Below are 17,208 nucleotides of genomic sequence, written 5' to 3'. Positions count from 1 at the left end.
TCCAGACATATGAAGGAACCAATGAACTTTTTTTAGGGATAAGAAAATAAACCTAATAATATCACAACTAATCACTCCTATTTATATTTATAAACTTTTATTCTTTTTTTAAAAAAATATATATTTCTTTACTGATTTCAGAGGAAGGGAGAGGGAGAGAGAGAAACATCAATGATGAGAGAGAATCATTGCTTGGCTGCTTCCTACACACTCTCTACTGGGGATCGAGCCTGCCACCCAGGCATGCGCCCTTGGCCAGAATCAAACCTGGGACCCTTCAGTCTGCAAGTCTACGCTCTATCCACTGAACCAAACTGGCCAGGGCTAAACTTTTATTCTTAAATGGTAGGCAAACCCAAATAAAACAGTGAATCACATGAGGGTTTTCTCTCTATTCGGATTTCCTACCATTATTGCCACATAGTATTTGCCACTGCCTAAATCAGGAGAGTGTCCCCTAAGTTCATGGTCAGCAAACTGCGGCTTGTGAGCCACATGCGGCTCTTTGGCCCCTTGAGTGTGGCTCTTCTACAAAATACCATGGCGAGTCTATTTTGAAGAAGTGGTGTTAGAAGAAGTTTAAGTTTAATAAATTTGGCTCTCAAAAGGAATTTCAGTTGTTGTACTATTGATATTTAGCTCTGCTGACTAGTGAGTTTGCTGACCTCTGCTAAGTGACGCTGTAATTGATAATGGATGTGCCCAAATATTGGAGCCATCCAACCACCACTGGTGGTCTATTCATTCCGGTGTCCCACTCAAATATACCAATTTTTATGTATCACAAGGGACAACAAATGGTGGGAAGTATGGCTCTTGGTGTCCATGGAGTTGAGTTCCTATTTCCTGGGCTTCGGAAAACAGTTAGGTCAGACAGTGGTGTAAGAAAAGGGAGAGCTGCAACCAAGGTACATGCCCTTGACAGGAATCGAACCTGGGACCTTTCAGTCTGCAGGCCAATGCTCTATCCACTGAGCCTAACTGTTTAGGGCAGCAATAAGTAATTGTTGCTTTCCTTTGTGAGTTCCTAAAGAGAAAATCCTATACAATAAAAGGCTAATATGCAAATTGTCCCCTCGGGAGTTTGACCTGCCAGGAGTTCGACCACTTGCTATGATGTGCGCTGACCACCAGGGGGCAGTGCAGAACAAAGGAGGGCCTTGGCTGGTAGGTGGCAGCTGGGGGAAGGAAGGCCCCAATTGGCTCTGAATGCTGACCACACCTAAGGACCTACCCGTGCACTGGGCCTCTAATATTAGAGATAAATGGTGCAGCATGGTTAACTTCTAAAATCTTTACAATTAAGGAAAGACCACAATTTTTTTTTTAAAAATTGCTTTTTACTTGACAACACTACCTTAGGGGAGGAAAAAAGCCAGTAATTATGAGGCACAACGAAAAGAAAACCTGCTTGGGAAATTCTATAATGTTGATGGACTCACAAAGTTAACAAAAGGCCCCTGGTGGAGGCTCTCCAGGCACACTAAGCGACAGTCTATAGCAGATATAAAGCAATACACATTTCTGAAATGTCTGACCTAACAGTGTCAGCAGGTCAGCCTGGGAGTCGAAGTCTCTCTACCTTTTCATGGTGTTTTTACCTCTTCAATCTACAAATGTGGCAACAGCAAGGCTCTTTCCTTATCTTGGCCCAGAAGGCCAGACTAATGCAGTTGCCACAGCTCCTTTCTCCTTCACCGATTACAGAGTCATACCCACCACAAGCAGAGCTGCGGCTGAGGGTGGAAGACAGGCCTTTCCTCAGGCTCAGTAACAAGTCCCGTGCTGAATTCAAAGATCATAAAGAACGAACTGGGAAACTTTTAAAATTGTTTATAAATTTCTTTCAGTTCGGAGGGAGAACTCACACTTTTTGACTTGACAAATTATAAACTTCTCTTGCAAGGAAATTTCCTGCACTGTGCTTTAAATCTGTGAAGATTCATGCCAAATGCCAACAGCCACCTATCATCTTTACCGTTCTGAGTCTTACCCTTGAACTGAGAAAGGACAAGCAGAGAGAGAAAAAAAGGGCACACACTACAGTATTTCTTCTGTTAAAACTTTCCATCTGGCAGCTGCATTTTCAACACCATGGAAATGAATCTCCCTGCTTTTGCCAGTGATCTAATTTTAATTAAAAATGCTCTGTATCAAGAGACTGATGGCCGATATAAAGGAAAAGTTGTAAGTGAAGCGGAAACTAAGGGGTACTTCTCACAGCCATTTGGAGGTAAGTTCTTAAAAATATTAAAAAGCAGTAATATTTTTATTTTTAATTGTTCTTGCTATGGTGATTTTCTGTTGTTGTTAAGCAGATTATGGAACAACATACATTGTTCATTTTCCCAAAAGTACTTCTGGGTTTCAGAAAACATTTTAAAATACAAAAAGTGGCATTCAGTGGGCGATCACGCCGTAGGTGTTGGGTGGGAGAAACATGGAGAGCTGTCCTTGTCTCTCTGGTGGACCAGATTTTCATTATTATTAGCCTAATCATTCAGATTTACAATGGAAAATTCTCAAATCACAGATCTCAATTAATTGGATTGTTTTAGAAATAAGCATAGCACTGGGATTAATACAGTAGTGTATTTCATTAAGAATGCTGACCCTTATCAGAAAGGCAGAGTTTGACACTGAAACTTTTAACCAGTTTTATGACTTCTGCTAATAATTTTTAAAGAAAATACAATAGAACCAAAGGACAAATAAAATTCTTTAAGGCTGGTCTGAGTGTAGTGGTGTCTAGAATTAATTGATCACAGTTAGTTATAGATTTCCTCCTTGGCTGGGAAGGCCCGTTGGTTAGAGCATTGTCCTTATACGCCAAGGTTGTGGGTTTCATACTGAGCCAGGGGACATACAAGAATCAACCAAAACCAAAACAACAAATTGATGTTACTCTCTCTCCTTAAAAAATTAAAAAACAAAACAAAACACACACACAACAGTTATAATCAACTTGTTTAAAACCAAAGTAAAAGACAATACTGAAATAGTTTTTGCAAAGAAAATCATTAAATGACAGAATTGATTTTGCAGAGCTTAACAGTACCAAAAACCTTTATCTTAATATTTTCAATTAAGCAAGTTATATTGTAAACTGTTTAGTTGTAACAAAAATACCAATTTTACTTGCTTTTACCTTTTTAATAATGCAAACACTAAATTTTGGATTTTAAAATAATTGCTCAGAACCCACTATACAAAAATATGCTTGGGGCACTTCATAATTAAGTTGTGAGTACGTGCTTCATAAACACAGATTCCAGGTCACCCTTTCCATTCTGAAAGGTGCCCACAGAAATGGAAATCAAGGGACCCCTGACGGGTTTTGGGGGAAAGCAACTTTCCAGAGAAACATATTAGTGGGGTATGTTACTTATAGCAGGTGCTCACCAAATGCTGAAGAATAGTGGAAAATAGAAGTATCATTTCTTCCCTGCAGAAAAGTGGTCTGTGGAGATACATGTCCTATGATAAGGTCAGAATGTACAGATCTTATATCTGCTTTTTCAGAGGCTGGCCTCTCTATGGAGAACTAACTGTCCCAATACCATTTACTGAAGAGAACATTACTCTCAGCATTTTTTCATTATGATGGGAGAGATTTTAAACTACTGACCCAATTTTTTGTTGTTGTTGTTGTTCATGACTCCATTCAGACTTATTTATTCATGAGTAAGTTTTACTACACTGGAGTTCCCAGGAAACTGTCCATGTAATCTAATTTTAAACTTTCAGAAAAAAAAAAAAAAATCTTCATAGTGGTTTTTGTTTTTTAAAAAAATTAGGTGTTTTCTACCTTTAGTTTCAATAGTAAAATTCCTAATATGCCTTATATGCCCCCCTCACTCTTTTTGTTGCTATTGGATCAATCATGTTATAGGGGAGAGTTTTTATTTAATTTAATTTATTGACTTTGAGAGAGAGAGAGACCATCAATTTGTTATCTACTTATTTATGCCCTTATATGTGCTCCGACCAAGGATCAAACTCACAACCTTGGCATATGGGACAATGCTCTAACCAACTTAGCTACCCAGTCAGGGCCAGAAAGTTTAAAAAAAAATATTTTTAAATATTTTTTCTATTGAAATTTCTACATTTTCCACTAATTTCTACTCATTTATATTTTCCTTCAATTTAACTCAGATTTCTCTTTTTCCTCTCTAACTTCTTGGGCTGGGTGGCCTACATGGCCTATAATTTTTATAAAATTCTAATATGTACTTGGAATAAAATGCACATTCTTGAATTCCTGGAAGCAGGATTCTGTACATATCCATTAGATTAAGTTTAAATATACCATAACCTTACTGAGTTGTCTACTTTATCTGTCAATTACTAAGGTGGCCTGTTAAAATAGCCAACTATAATTATATATTTTTAACATTCCATATTTATTTCTGACATATAGTAGGTATATACCAGTTTGGAATTATTTTATCTTCTAGAAAATTACTCCTGTTATCATTAAGTGGTAAATTTTATCCCTGGTGTTTTTATTTTAGAATCTATCATGTCTACATCAGCCGTGTTTGGTTGGTTAATAGTTGCCTGACATACCTCATTCTATCCCTCACCTTTCAACTTTTCTAGGTTTTCGAGTTGTAAGATTTAAAAAAGTAGTAAAAATGGCAAATTCTGTATCTTTATCCAATGTCTTTTAACTGGTAGGTTTAGTTCACTTAACATTTGTTCTAATTACTGATTCATTTATTTTAGCCATTTAATTTTGGGCCATTTCCCAAGTGTCTATTATTTTTTTTCCAATTTGGGTTTGTACTGGTTTAAAAGTCAAGACATCCTATTTTTATTATGCAGTGGTTACCCTGAATCATTTGAACACATATAGCTTGACTTAAAAGTCTATGATTAATTTATTTCACTTCAGTTTTGTTATGCTTTAGATTTCAACAGCTTTTTTGTTGTTGTTATTTAGTATTTTTGTTTCACCTTTGTATTACCTCGATTCAACCTAGTGCTTTTATTGCTTTATACAGTTACTGTTTATTTTGACTTACCAGTACTTCCTTCTCATTGCTCATTATTATTTCTTAAATTTCATTTCCGATTCCTGTGCTCAGCTTTTTTACTTTTAAACTACAGCCTTTATAACTGTACCATTCAATTTAAATTATATACAATCACAAATTCAGTTCCACTAGGCACATTTCAAATGCCCAAAAGCAACATGTGACTAAATGCTACCATACTAGACAGCACTGCTTTACAAGTGACTTCTGCAGGTCTGTTGGAGACAGTTCTGTTTTATTGAAAAAAAAAAAAAAAAAATCTTTATTTTGTTCTATTATTTTAAATATAATTTTTTTTTAATGAGAGAAACACTGATTTTCTGTTCCACTTATTTATGCATTAATTGGTTAATTGACTAATTGCATGTGCTCTAATCAGGGATTGAACCTTCAAGCTTGGTTGGTATATAGGGGTGATGTTTTTAACCAACCTTGAGCTAACCAGCCAAGGCCACTTTGTTCTCTTGAATTACTAAATTGTTGATTGATTTTTCCTTCCTCAATACTCTGATTATTCCTTTGTCTTCCAAATTCAGTAGCTGCAACTAACTAGTCTATCTGGGTGTTGCTCTTTGGTAAATAATCAACCTCAGACAGCCTTTGGTTGCTGCTGTCTCTTTGCCTTTGATGATTTACCATGTGCTCAGGTTTGTATTTATTTCTATTTATTATGTTTGGAGATTTAATCTACTGCCTACATCTGAAATTTATATACCGTATTTTTCGGACCATAAGATGCTCCGGACCATAAGACGCACCAGTTTTTAGAGAAGGGAAATGAAGAAAAAAAGATTCTGAAACAAATAGTGTCCTAAAATATTTTATGTGCATTAAAACCCAACATCACAGTCATAAACACAAGTAATCAACCCTGTAAAGTAAACAGCAGCATTTAGAACCATTTTAGAGCCGGGCAAGCACACAGAGACCACACAGAGCCGGGCAAGTAAAAAAACTTTTTTAAAAAAGTATATTTGTAGGCTATATTTGGACCATAAGACGCAGGGACTTTCCTCCCCCCCACTTCTGGGGGGAAAAAAGTGCGTCTTATGGTCCGAAAAATACGGTATTTCTAGATTCTGGAAAATTTCCACTCTTCAAATACTACCTTTCTCTAGAGTTTATTATTCTGAAATTCTTCTCTCTCATCAGTCAGACTTTCTAATTCTATTTTCTCTATCAAAATTTTCATTTCTTTCCTACTATAGATGCATTCTGGATACTATCCTTCAATGTCTCTAATTTCCCAATATTCTTTCCAATTGTTGAGTCCAGGTAGAGAATTTATTTCAATAATTAAAAATTTTATTTCTAGAACTTCTACTTGGTTATATTTTACATATACCTGTCATGTTACTTTATAATCTACACCTGACATTAAAGTCTCTATCTGATCATTTCAATGATTTTAGAGAGAGAGGAAGGTTGAGAGAGAGAAACATCAAAATGAGAGAGAAATATTGATCAGTTGCCTCCCTGATCAGTACGCACCCTGACTGGAGATTGAACCCAAAGCCTTTTGATATACGGGACAATGCTCTTTGAGCCACACTGGCCAGGGCCGACCATTTCAATAACTGAAGTTTTTGGGAAGGGTTGGCCAATCTTGTTGTTTGTTGTATCCTACCTCTCATTGACTGTGAATTATTTCCTTGTAAATTTAGTAGTAACTTTGGACCATGAAACTTATCAATGAGACCCCTTGGCAATTTGGGTTAAGGATGTGTCCGTCCAGAAGGGTTTTGCATTTGCTTTGGTCAGGTGTCCTAGAATCACCAGTTGAGGATTAATTGTATGTTAATTTTTTGGCCTGGGTAAGAAATTACACCAAATGAATGATAAAATTTAAACTCCAAATCTGAATGAGAGGAGTCTCATGGTTACTATTTTTAGAGACATGTGTCCATGAGACTCACAGTCCAGACTGAGAGATAAATCTGCCTGTCATCTCCCTAGATTGGTGGGCCAATTTCTTTCTATTTTATTATTACGTATGTAGCTTATTAGGGGACCTGGCTATAGGCTTGTATATGGGTCTCAACTCCAACTCTGCACCTCGTTAGGCCTCAAGGTCTTGTCTTCTGATCCCATATAATTATAATGCAGTCCTTATTTGAAGTACAGCTCCCCATCTCCAAGCACCCTGAACAGCTGGCAGCCAGTGTCAGGCCACAGGCTTTCCAGTTCAGCTTTCAGTCTTCACTTTGATGCTAGCCCACTGCAATGACCGCTATTTCCTTTTTGGCTAAACTATGCATTTAATATTTTATACAGTATTTCTAAATGTTTATAGGAAGATTTCATGTCCTTCTATTGCTGGACAGAAGTTGAAGGACACTTTCCTTGACATACTTATGCCACAGAACTCCTAGAGGTTCAGAATCTACAAAGAATGATTTTACAATCCAGGTAGTATGAACTGTTTACAAATGAACACAGATCAGCAGATTGGTAGCAATGCACATGTTCACACAGCAAAGGAACTATGTTGTTTTTTCAAACTAATCATAGATAAGAACTCTCATCAATGTTTTTTAAAGGAGATTAAAACATCTACCTATATAATAAAAGCCTAAGTGACTGTTACGACAGAATGACTAGAATAACTCGTTGCTATGATGTGCACCGGCCACCAGGGAGCAGATGCTCAATGCAGGAGCTGCCCCCTGGCGGTCAGTCCACTCCCACAGGGGCAGTGCCACTCGGCCGGAAGCCGGGCTAATAGCTGGCGAGTGCAGTGGCGGTGGCCTCTCCCACCTCTGTGGCAGTGCTAAGGATCAGCGAGCTGAGCAGTAAGGAGCAGTGAGCAGGGGGGGCGGTAAGGAGCAAAAGGTCCAGACTGTGAGAGGGCACACGCTGGGCTGAGGGACCCCCACCCCCGTGCACAGGGCCTTTAGTTACAATATAAAGTTTTAGCCAGGAGGCTGTTGTGTCCCAGTATTCTGACAAAAATGAATACCATTCAGATGGGTACTAGACTTATTAAGGTGATAATTTCATAAGTTATATAACTGTCTAGTCACTATGTTGTATACCTGAGACTAATTTAATATTGTATGTCCACTGTAATTCAAATGCTTCTTCTAAGAGTTTTAAAAAATTTGTCCCAAGATTTTCCATTTTTGTTTATATTATACTAGAGGCCCAGTGCATAAAATTCATGCACAGGGTGTGTGTGTCCTTCAGCCCAGCCTGCACCTTCTCACAATCCATGACTGCTGGCTCCCAACTGCTTGCCTGCTTGCCTTCCTGATTGCCCCTAACTGCTTCTGCCTGCCAGCCTGCCCCAACCACCCTCCCCTGCCAGCATGATTGCCCCTAACTACCCTCCCCTGCAGGCCTAGTTCCCCAACTGCTTTCCCCTGCAGGCCTGGTCACCCTTAACTGCCCTCCCCTGCAGGCCTGGTACTTCCCAACTACCCTACCCTGCTGGCCATCTTGTGTCCACATGGAGGCAGCCATCTTTGACCACATTTGTGTGTTGGAGTGATGGTCAATTTGCATATTACTCTCTTATTAGATAGGGCGGCTAGAGGCCTGGTGCACGGGTGGGGGTCAGCTAGTTTGCCCTGAAGGGTGTCCCGGATCAGGGTGGAGTGACCTGGGTGAGGGGCCTGTGGTGGTTTGCAGGCCAGCCACGCCACCTGGTGACCCAAGGAGAGGCCCTGGTATCTGGGATTTATTTATCTTCTTTAATTGAAACTTTGTAGCCTTGAGCGGAGGCCAGAGCTGACCAGGAAGCTTGGCTTCCTCTATCACTGGGGAAACCGAAGCCTCCTGCTCGCTCCGTGGCCGCAGCCATCTTGGTTGGGTTAATTTGCATACTTGCTCTTGATTGGCTTGTGGGCATAGCTTGTAGGCATAGTGGAGGTACAGTCAATTTGCATGATTCTCTTTTATTAGTGTAGATAACATATTTATATTATATAAAAATATATTTTATATTATTCATTAAAACATTTATATTTTCAGCTTGTTATAGCTCAGGCTGTCTAGTAATGGTCCCTACAATATCTGAAAAGAATATCTGTAAAGATAAGCAGAGTCCCAGCTTGTCAGGGTGCAGATCAGAAGGGATGGGAAGAAGCATACTATGGGCCTGGGTGATAAAAGAACCTAATATCAAAGTCTTTATGACACTTCCACTAATGAGATCATTTGGCTTGAGTCAAAGATGGAGACACAGTCTATATTTTATATATGTAAGTGCTTGACAAAGTACCTTCACATATATGATGCCCTTTTCAGATAAGCAGGACAGAACAGTGGTTTAAGTGATTTATCCATGTTTACAATTGGTAAAATAGCAAAGCCTAGAATAGAATTCTTGTCTGCAAACTAAATCCAATGCCAAGAGTGTTACCATGGCAAAGCCACCCTCAGGAATATCTTCTGCAGTCTTTGTATCTAGAAATCATTTATTAAAAAAAAAAAAAAAAAAAAGACTAAATGCCGAAACCAGTTTGGCTCAGTGGATAGAACGTTAGTCTGTGGACTGGAGGGTCCCAGGTTCAATTCCGGTCAAGGGCATGTGCCTTGGTTGTGGGCACATCCCTGGTGGGGGGTGTGCAGGAGGCAGCTGGTCGATGTATCTCTCCCATCGATGTTTCTGGCTCTCTATCCCTCTCCCTTCCTCTCTGTGTAAAATCAATAAAAAATATATTAAAAAAAAGAAAAAAAGAAATGACTAAATGGAAGCATAAAAATCTAATCCAAAGCTTCGCAAGTGCTTGTTCAATTCAGATATGGGAACAAAAGGATGTGGCTATACATGGATTCTTGCTTTAGATTTCCACTGTCCAATATGGCAGTCACTAACCTCATGACTATTTAAATGCAAATTGATTCAAGTAAATAAACTAAAGAAAAAAATTTCCTTTGTTGCACTAGCCACATTGCAAATGCCCAACAGTCACATGTGGCTGGTGGTGGCTGTGAGGGACAGAATTGATATAGAACATCAGAGATCTACTGGATAGCTATGCTCTAGGACAGCGGTGGCAAACCTTTCCCATCCCACGGACCACCAGTGGTCCATGGACCAACGGTTGGCGACTGCTGCTCCAGGATGCAATTTCATTGCTGCAGGGGGATAGAACGAACTTTGGCTTTGTTCTATTTAGTAATTTCTTTGTTCTAGGTCTGTTTGACAGACTTAGATTTGAATTCTGCCTCCATCACTTATAAACTTTGTGACTAGAGTGAGTTTCCTAACTTTTCTTGGACTTGTTTCCCCATCTGTAAGTCAGTAATCAGAAATAAGGTGCTTGGAATATCATTTTTGCTTAGTAACTTCAGATTCTGCAGTCTCCCCAGCCCTCACTGCAGCCCCACTGGGATTCTGTGGTTCCCAAAAGGCCCTAGCACAGTATATAAAAACATACTGATTCTGACAGATTCAAGACAATTACCAAACCCAAGTCCTTGAATAGGGTTAGCATTTTCTTTGTGAGATTTTTATCTTCTTTCTGGGGTGTGTGATGGTGGTGGTGAGCATTACATATAAATGAAAACAAAAAACAAAAAAACAATTTGGAATTAGAAAAAATTATAGTTCAATTTTCTATTACATTAACTCTATAAAAACTGACTTGAGTGAAAGAAGCAGGATCTGAAGGTGTAACCTAAATGAAATGGGTCAGGTGTCTTGGTGGTATATCCCACAGGAAAATGACAGAAGAGCAGCTACAGAATCAGGTGTAATTACCTATACATACAATCAGACACTAATTAACTTTTTATTTAAAGAACAAATCCCTGAACAACTCAACAGTTTGCTGACTTGACAAGACTACCTTCTACTCTTAAGGTGAGACAGACAAGATACACACTACTGAAGAGAGGCCTTACACTCCCAAATCACTTTATGCTATCCTGTCACTTTTCCTCGTTACAGCTATTCCTTTAAATATTCCCCAAGCTCCTTTTCTAGACTTTCTAATATACCCACAGTGTTGTACTTGACCTTTTCAGCCTTCCTCTAGTCTGAAAACAAGCTGACGTGTTCCTGAAATTCTAATTAGCAATTTCAGAAACTGTAAGGCCGATAGGAGATGACTCAGAGTCCTATTAAATGGGAAGTGAAATGATCTGGTTAAGTGAGTTTTCTGTTTAACTAGGAAAACCTTTGTTTCCATCTCTTTAGTTGAAAATCTCTAAAACAAAATGCATCAGTGCAGTTTTCTGCTCAAGAATACTCTAATAAACACTACTGATAATTTAAGATCTTAACATTACAGCAAATTAACCTATGATACTGATACTATGCTGGGTTTAAAGTTATAGGATATAGTATTTTTATACTGACCCCAGATTACACTTATTTGCTAGACTTTCACAAAATAAAAATCTAACATTACCTTGCTTTCTTTAAAAAAAAAATATTTAAAAAAAAATTGATTTCAGAGAGGAAGGGAGAGGAAGAGATAGAAACATCAACGATGAGAGAGAATCATTGATTGGCTGCCTCCTGCTCGCCCCACAGTGGGATCAAGCCTGTAACCCGGGCGTGTGCCCTTGATCAAAATCGAGCTAGGACCCTTCAGTCCGCAGGCTGATACTCTCGCCACTGAGCCAAACCTGTTAGGGCCCTGCTTGCTTTCTTATAATTTGCCTTCATTTCTTCCACACATGGGCATAGAAATATTTCCAGATAACTGAAGCTCTGATTAGTTACTTTTGGTTAATCATGGTTTCATTATATGTGTGTTAAGTTGCACTTTCAACTTTAAAGGAAACTTTACTTGTGAAAGAAATCTAATGCCATTCACTTGAGGCTTAAACTGAATGGTAACTGAGTCCTTGGGCCTCTGATAATATTTCCTACTGATTATTTTAATGATCAATCTGTTCTTAGAAGCAATAGCTAAATAAAGTTTTCAGGTAGTAAAGAGCAGAATTAAATCAATTTCTCATTTTTTAAAAAATTGGATGTGTTCTTGTGCAGAATTTCCCCTTTAACAGAATTTTCAACACAAAGAAAACAGCCATCTGAAATAACCCTACTGTTAACATTAGTTTAAATAAATCCATCAGAACTATTAGGTATTAAAAGGCATGTCTAGTATGTCCACAGAAATTAAAATCTCAAAGGTAATTCAAGTACCTGGACAAATAGTTTATTAAAAAGAGATAGATTCCACTTTACTTAGATGGAATCTAAGTGAGTTAGGAAGAAGAATTTGGGGTGTTTAGCTTCAAAATATACCTCATTGTTTCTCATTCAGGAAATGAAAAGATGCATAATTTCTAGTAGCTTTTTATATTCTGTACAGAAGGCATTCCCCCAGTTCTAGTTACCTCCAAGTCAAGTGAGGTAACTTTTACTTTTAAGTCAGAAGCAACATTTCTCTCCAGCAATTTCCTTAGATGTTAATTACAGCATAACCTTCTGTCCTCACTCATACGTTCATTACCCATATTGAAATACAGAAACCACGCACTGCATACTTTTTAGTACATTACATCTTGAATGGACCATCCTAGTTTTGCCGACTATATCCACTGTTAAGTGTCTATAAAATGCCTGAAAGGACTCTATACTATGAAGCCCCCCCCCAAACTAAGTACCTACCACTCAACTCTGAGTCTCAGTTGACTTAACTGCTTGCCTACCCTACACAGGATATTGTAACCTCAACATTAATGTATAATACCACTTGCACCCAGCAGACACTCAACTAAACAAACAGATTGAAAAATACCACTCTCAGGGCAAAGATGGTACTTTTTTGTGGACAGAAATATCAGTCTGTCCACATCCTATGTCTCTCAAACTAAGTCCTATTGCTCAAGGGCATGAGCAGCCAATAATTCAGTGTCACATGAAAAACAAAGGGTGAAACTTACCTTCAAACAATGGGAATATAATGGAATACCATTATATTGAATAGTTTAGTTAAACTAAAATAACATAAGTTATTGTATACAAAAGTATTTTAATTTTAGAAGCCCAATTTAAAAGATTTGACCTGAGACTGATTTATAACTATAAAAGAGTATAGACCAAACTTTTTTATAACTTAAAATTCCAAAAATAAAATAATAAAGTCACCCAACTTGAATTGTAAATATATGAACTACAATAAAACAGACATACTCGCCTGACCAGTGTGCTCAATGGTTGAGCATCAACCTATGAACCAGAAAGTCACAGTACATGCCCGGGTTGTGGGACTGGATCCCAGTAGAGGGTGTGCAGGAAGCAGCCAATCAATGATTTTCATCACTGGTGTTTTTCTCTTTCCCTCTCCCTTCTCTTTAAAATCAATAAAAATATTAAAAAAAAAAAAAAAACCACACAGACACAAAAACACAAAGAGATATACTCACAGCTTGCATTTCTATACAGAAGAAATGGTTCATGGAGCTGAAATTCCAAATCTTTATTCACTGGTTCAACAAGATTGTGCATATTCAATCGATTCACAATGGTAAAACCATGGTAAGGTGAAGCTGACCTTAGATTTAATAGAAGAAAAATAATAATCTATAGTCACTGTTAGTTTGCAGAAATGTTATTTATTTCAGTTTCTAAGAATGAACATATTATCGCATTACACAATATTAGCATTTACAATAGTAAACAAAAAAATTTAAGTCAGATCATAACCCTCTTCCTCTCAGAAGCTCCCAAGGACTCAGTCCCTCCGAGTAAAGGCCAAAGTCCTTATTATTAAGGCCATAAGGCCTTAGGTGAAATGTTGTCCACCCCTTTACCCACTCAGTTTCCTTTGCCTCTTTTGCTCTTCCTGCTGCAGCCACAATGAGCATCTTGCCACTCTCCCTAAATACTTCTCTCTGCCTGGATCACTTGACAATACAATAATGATTTTTCTTGTACCAAAGAGGTCTTTCCATAGTAGTCCTGAGTTAGATAGAAAATGCCTCAAATCCTACAGTAAGAAATGTCTTTGGCTCCCATTCCAGGGTGATTTCAGTACATGGGATCAATGGTTCTCTCTCATCATTGATGTTTCTATAGCTCTCTCCTCCCTTTCTCATTAAAATCAATAAAAAAAATATTTTAAAAAATACATATTATAAAAGACATTGTACACAATCCAGCACTTTTAGGGAGAGAGTAGAAAAGGGGGGAGAACTAGAGTAACAGAAGATAATCTCTCATTTAGTAACTACAGAGCAGCAGGACTCATCTTCAACTATATGATTTTATGGAGCTAAGGAAATGTATTATACTTATTTCAACTATGTATCTTTTTTAATAGAGGTGTTTTAAGAATCATTCATTATTATAAAATGTTTTCTGCTTAAGATGACTTTGCCAGGCTCCTAAATAAGGTCTAGTTCTGTTTGTTCTGAATCACAGGAAGGCTCAAAGACGAGACATAACTTGAGACTCTCACAGCTAGAGATGAATGAGTACTTGAAGATTCAAGCAGGAAGGTTCCAAAGACAAATGTACAACAGGGTTGAACCACTTCATGTGACACTTGTTCACCATGGGATTTAAAAATATGTACCTTTTTAAAAAAAACTTACCTTCGATATACAAATAAGGTCCCTTCTATATCAGTCTTCTCCTATAATAGACAATTAAACAATTAATTTTTCCTCATAATGCAATCCCAAATATTCCAAAGGAGAAATACTTCATGTTTAAGATAATTTATTTATTTTAAAATTAATAACTTTTGAACAGGTCAAGTTAACCCTCTCACTCCACCAACTACTTTTAGCAATTTCTTTTGTATCCTTTCTATGCTATTGATGCATATTAATGTATATGCAATGTTCAATTCGGCAACATGCCAAAATCTGCAGCATTTTTTCTTCTTTAAAAAATATATATTTCAGTAATTTTTTACAGAGAGGAAGCGAGAGAGAGAGAGAGAGAGAGAGAGAGAAAGAGAGAGAGAGAGAGAGAGTTAGAAACACTTAAGAGAGAGAAACATCAATCAGCTGCCTCCTGCACACCCCCTACCGGGAATGTGCCTGCAACCAAGGTACATGCCCTTGACCGGAATCGTACCTGGGACCCTGGAGTCCAATGGCTGACTCTCTATCCACCGAGCCAAACCAGTTAGGGCCATTTTTTTCTTTTTTTAAAAAAATATTTATCATCTTGATTGCCTTAGCTTAAATATCATCAGGGAACTTGTACTTCTTGACTTTCAAATGCTATTCCAAGTCTTTAACATGTGTCTGCAATCCATATTTCACAAATTTATAATTTACTATTCAGAACTATTACAAACTAAGCCAATGTTTTCTAAAACAGTTCCACTTTTAAAAAATCTATAATTTTGTTCTTTGTGGCTTCCTATACGTCCTCCTCTTCAAGGAGGCGAATTAAAGATCTAAAGCAAGATAATTTTGACATCTGTTTTCTTTTCTTTTTTTCTTTTTTAAAATATATTTTATTGATTTTGTACAGAGAGGAAGGGAGAGAGATAGTTAGAAACATCGATGAGAGTCATCGATCAGCTGCCTCTTGCACACCCCCTACTGGGGATATGCCGGCAACCAAGGTACATGCCCTTGACCGGAATCGAACCTGGGACCTTTCAGTCCCAAAGCCAACGCTCTATCCATTGAGCCAAACCGGTCTTGGCTGACATCTGTTTTCATCTGAATTAACTTTATAAATACCAAATGCTTTTCACAAAATTACTGGTTACATATAACTTATACCTGTATAATATTGTAAGGAATGTGCTATGATGATAATCTTTCACTGTTTTGCTAGTATATTTCTTACTGAAGTGTGAACATCAGTAATTTATAAATCCAATTCATCAAACATTTACAGATTATTGTTTTAAGTGTAGATAATACCTATGGTTGAATGCATTAATTAAGAAGGACAATTACTAGAAAAGGGGAAATTATGTAATTAAAGCAATGAAGGAAGCTTCAAACAGGGACCAAGCCAGTAAACAGACTGAATGTAACTTCTTCGGACGCCCCCCCCCCCCCCCCCCACCGTGGGAAAACAAACAAATAAAACCCAAAAAGTATTTAGTCTGATGGGAGCATTCAGGGATGACATCACGAGCAGCACAGCTGGAAGGAGACACATGTACAGCCACTGTTTTCCAAAGACTTCAAGGTAATTTCATGAACAGATAAGCCCTTTGAAGTGCCTTGAAATCTTTTCCAAACCTCTGGAAATCTAATGTCGATCGATAAAAGCGGGGCTCTTCCACACCTCTCTTCCAAGAACTGAAACTTACTGGGTTTCAATCTTTAAATCCAAATGACCTCTGCGAAGGGGGCTCCTATTTACGTCTGTTGCAGGGAGGAGGAGGAGGAGAAGCGTTTAACTCGTAGATTATGTCTATGTAATTTATCTGATAATCCTCCATCTTTCAGGTACCTTTCTGACCTCACAGGTCTCATATCCCTTACACATCAGCAAAGAAGGCAGATCACCCATCTCCCCGGTCCCGACCTCAAGGCACTGATCCTCCTACAGCCTTCCCCTCGGTCGGCTTCTTGGGCCTATTCCTTCGGCTCCTCTTTCCCAATCCCGAGTCCCCGACACTCCTCAGGCGCCTGTCAGGTTCTCCAGTCCTTGGCCCCGTCTCTGCCGCCCTGGCCTCCTGCATCACCTCCCTCCCACCCAGGGCGGCCCGCGCGGCCCCTTTAAGAGGCGGCGGCCCGGCGGCAGACCTCAGGGCTCCGGGGGCACTCACCCACTGGTTGGCCTTGGGGCAGAAGGTGTACAGAGCCACCTGGCCCGTGAGGTCTGCGATGCTGGTGATGTAGGGGTCGTGCTGCTTCAGAGCCGCTAAGCTCATCTCCTGCCCAGCTCGACTCAGCGACTCCATCTTGAAACTCTCCAGCCGAGCCCCTCTGGACGGGGCGGAGTCGAGAACAGGAAGGTGCCATCGCAGCAAAAGTTCCCCCAGCAGAGTCTGCGCCGTCAACTTCCGCCTCTCCGCGGGGCCTCCGGGCCGGGCGGTCCGTCAGCTATCACGCTCCGCGGCGCCCACATCCAAGGCACCGGGGTTCCGGCGTCGTTAGATCTCAGAGCCGGGTCGGCGCCCGCGGCCACACGGTGGAGCTGGCAGGCAGGGGCCCCCGGCGCTTCCTTGCTTCCTTCCCGCAGCCTGCATCGCCCCGGCGCCGGGACCGAGGCTGCCAGCGAGCTCTCTCCGAGCTCCTGCCCGGCGAGGTCGGAGACTGACGCGGCACCTGCTTC

The 17,208-nt window shown here is 39.3% G+C and overlaps 1 protein-coding gene across 3 annotated transcripts in view; it reads right to left on the bottom strand.

Moving 5' to 3' along the window:
- The window catches only part of DCP1A (decapping mRNA 1A), a 37,343-nt gene extending 20,354 nt beyond the window's left edge, over window positions 1-16,989 (bottom strand). The window contains exons 1-4 of one of the 3 annotated variants that reach the window (XM_036430862.2): window positions 16,700-16,817; window positions 15,696-15,839; window positions 14,544-14,584; window positions 13,374-13,501 (exon numbers count right to left, since the gene is read on the bottom strand). In XM_036430862.2, the coding sequence (XP_036286755.1) occupies window positions 13,374-13,455 (82 nt within the window). In that variant the 5' untranslated portion in view covers window positions 13,456-13,501; window positions 14,544-14,584; window positions 15,696-15,839; window positions 16,700-16,817. Of the gene's footprint in view, window positions 1-13,373; window positions 13,502-14,543; window positions 14,585-15,695; window positions 15,840-16,699 lie in introns of all 3 variants that reach the window. The other 2 variants (XM_036430863.2, XM_036430861.2) reach the window with 2 other exon arrangements.
- Window positions 16,990-17,208: the final 219 nt, after the last annotated feature.

This window comes from Pipistrellus kuhlii, unplaced genomic scaffold (assembly GCF_014108245.1).
Source record: "Pipistrellus kuhlii isolate mPipKuh1 unplaced genomic scaffold, mPipKuh1.p scaffold_m20_p_11, whole genome shotgun sequence".
Classification (NCBI taxonomy): Eukaryota; Metazoa; Chordata; class Mammalia; order Chiroptera; family Vespertilionidae; genus Pipistrellus; species Pipistrellus kuhlii.
This window is presented reverse-complemented; position numbering and strand designations above follow the sequence as displayed.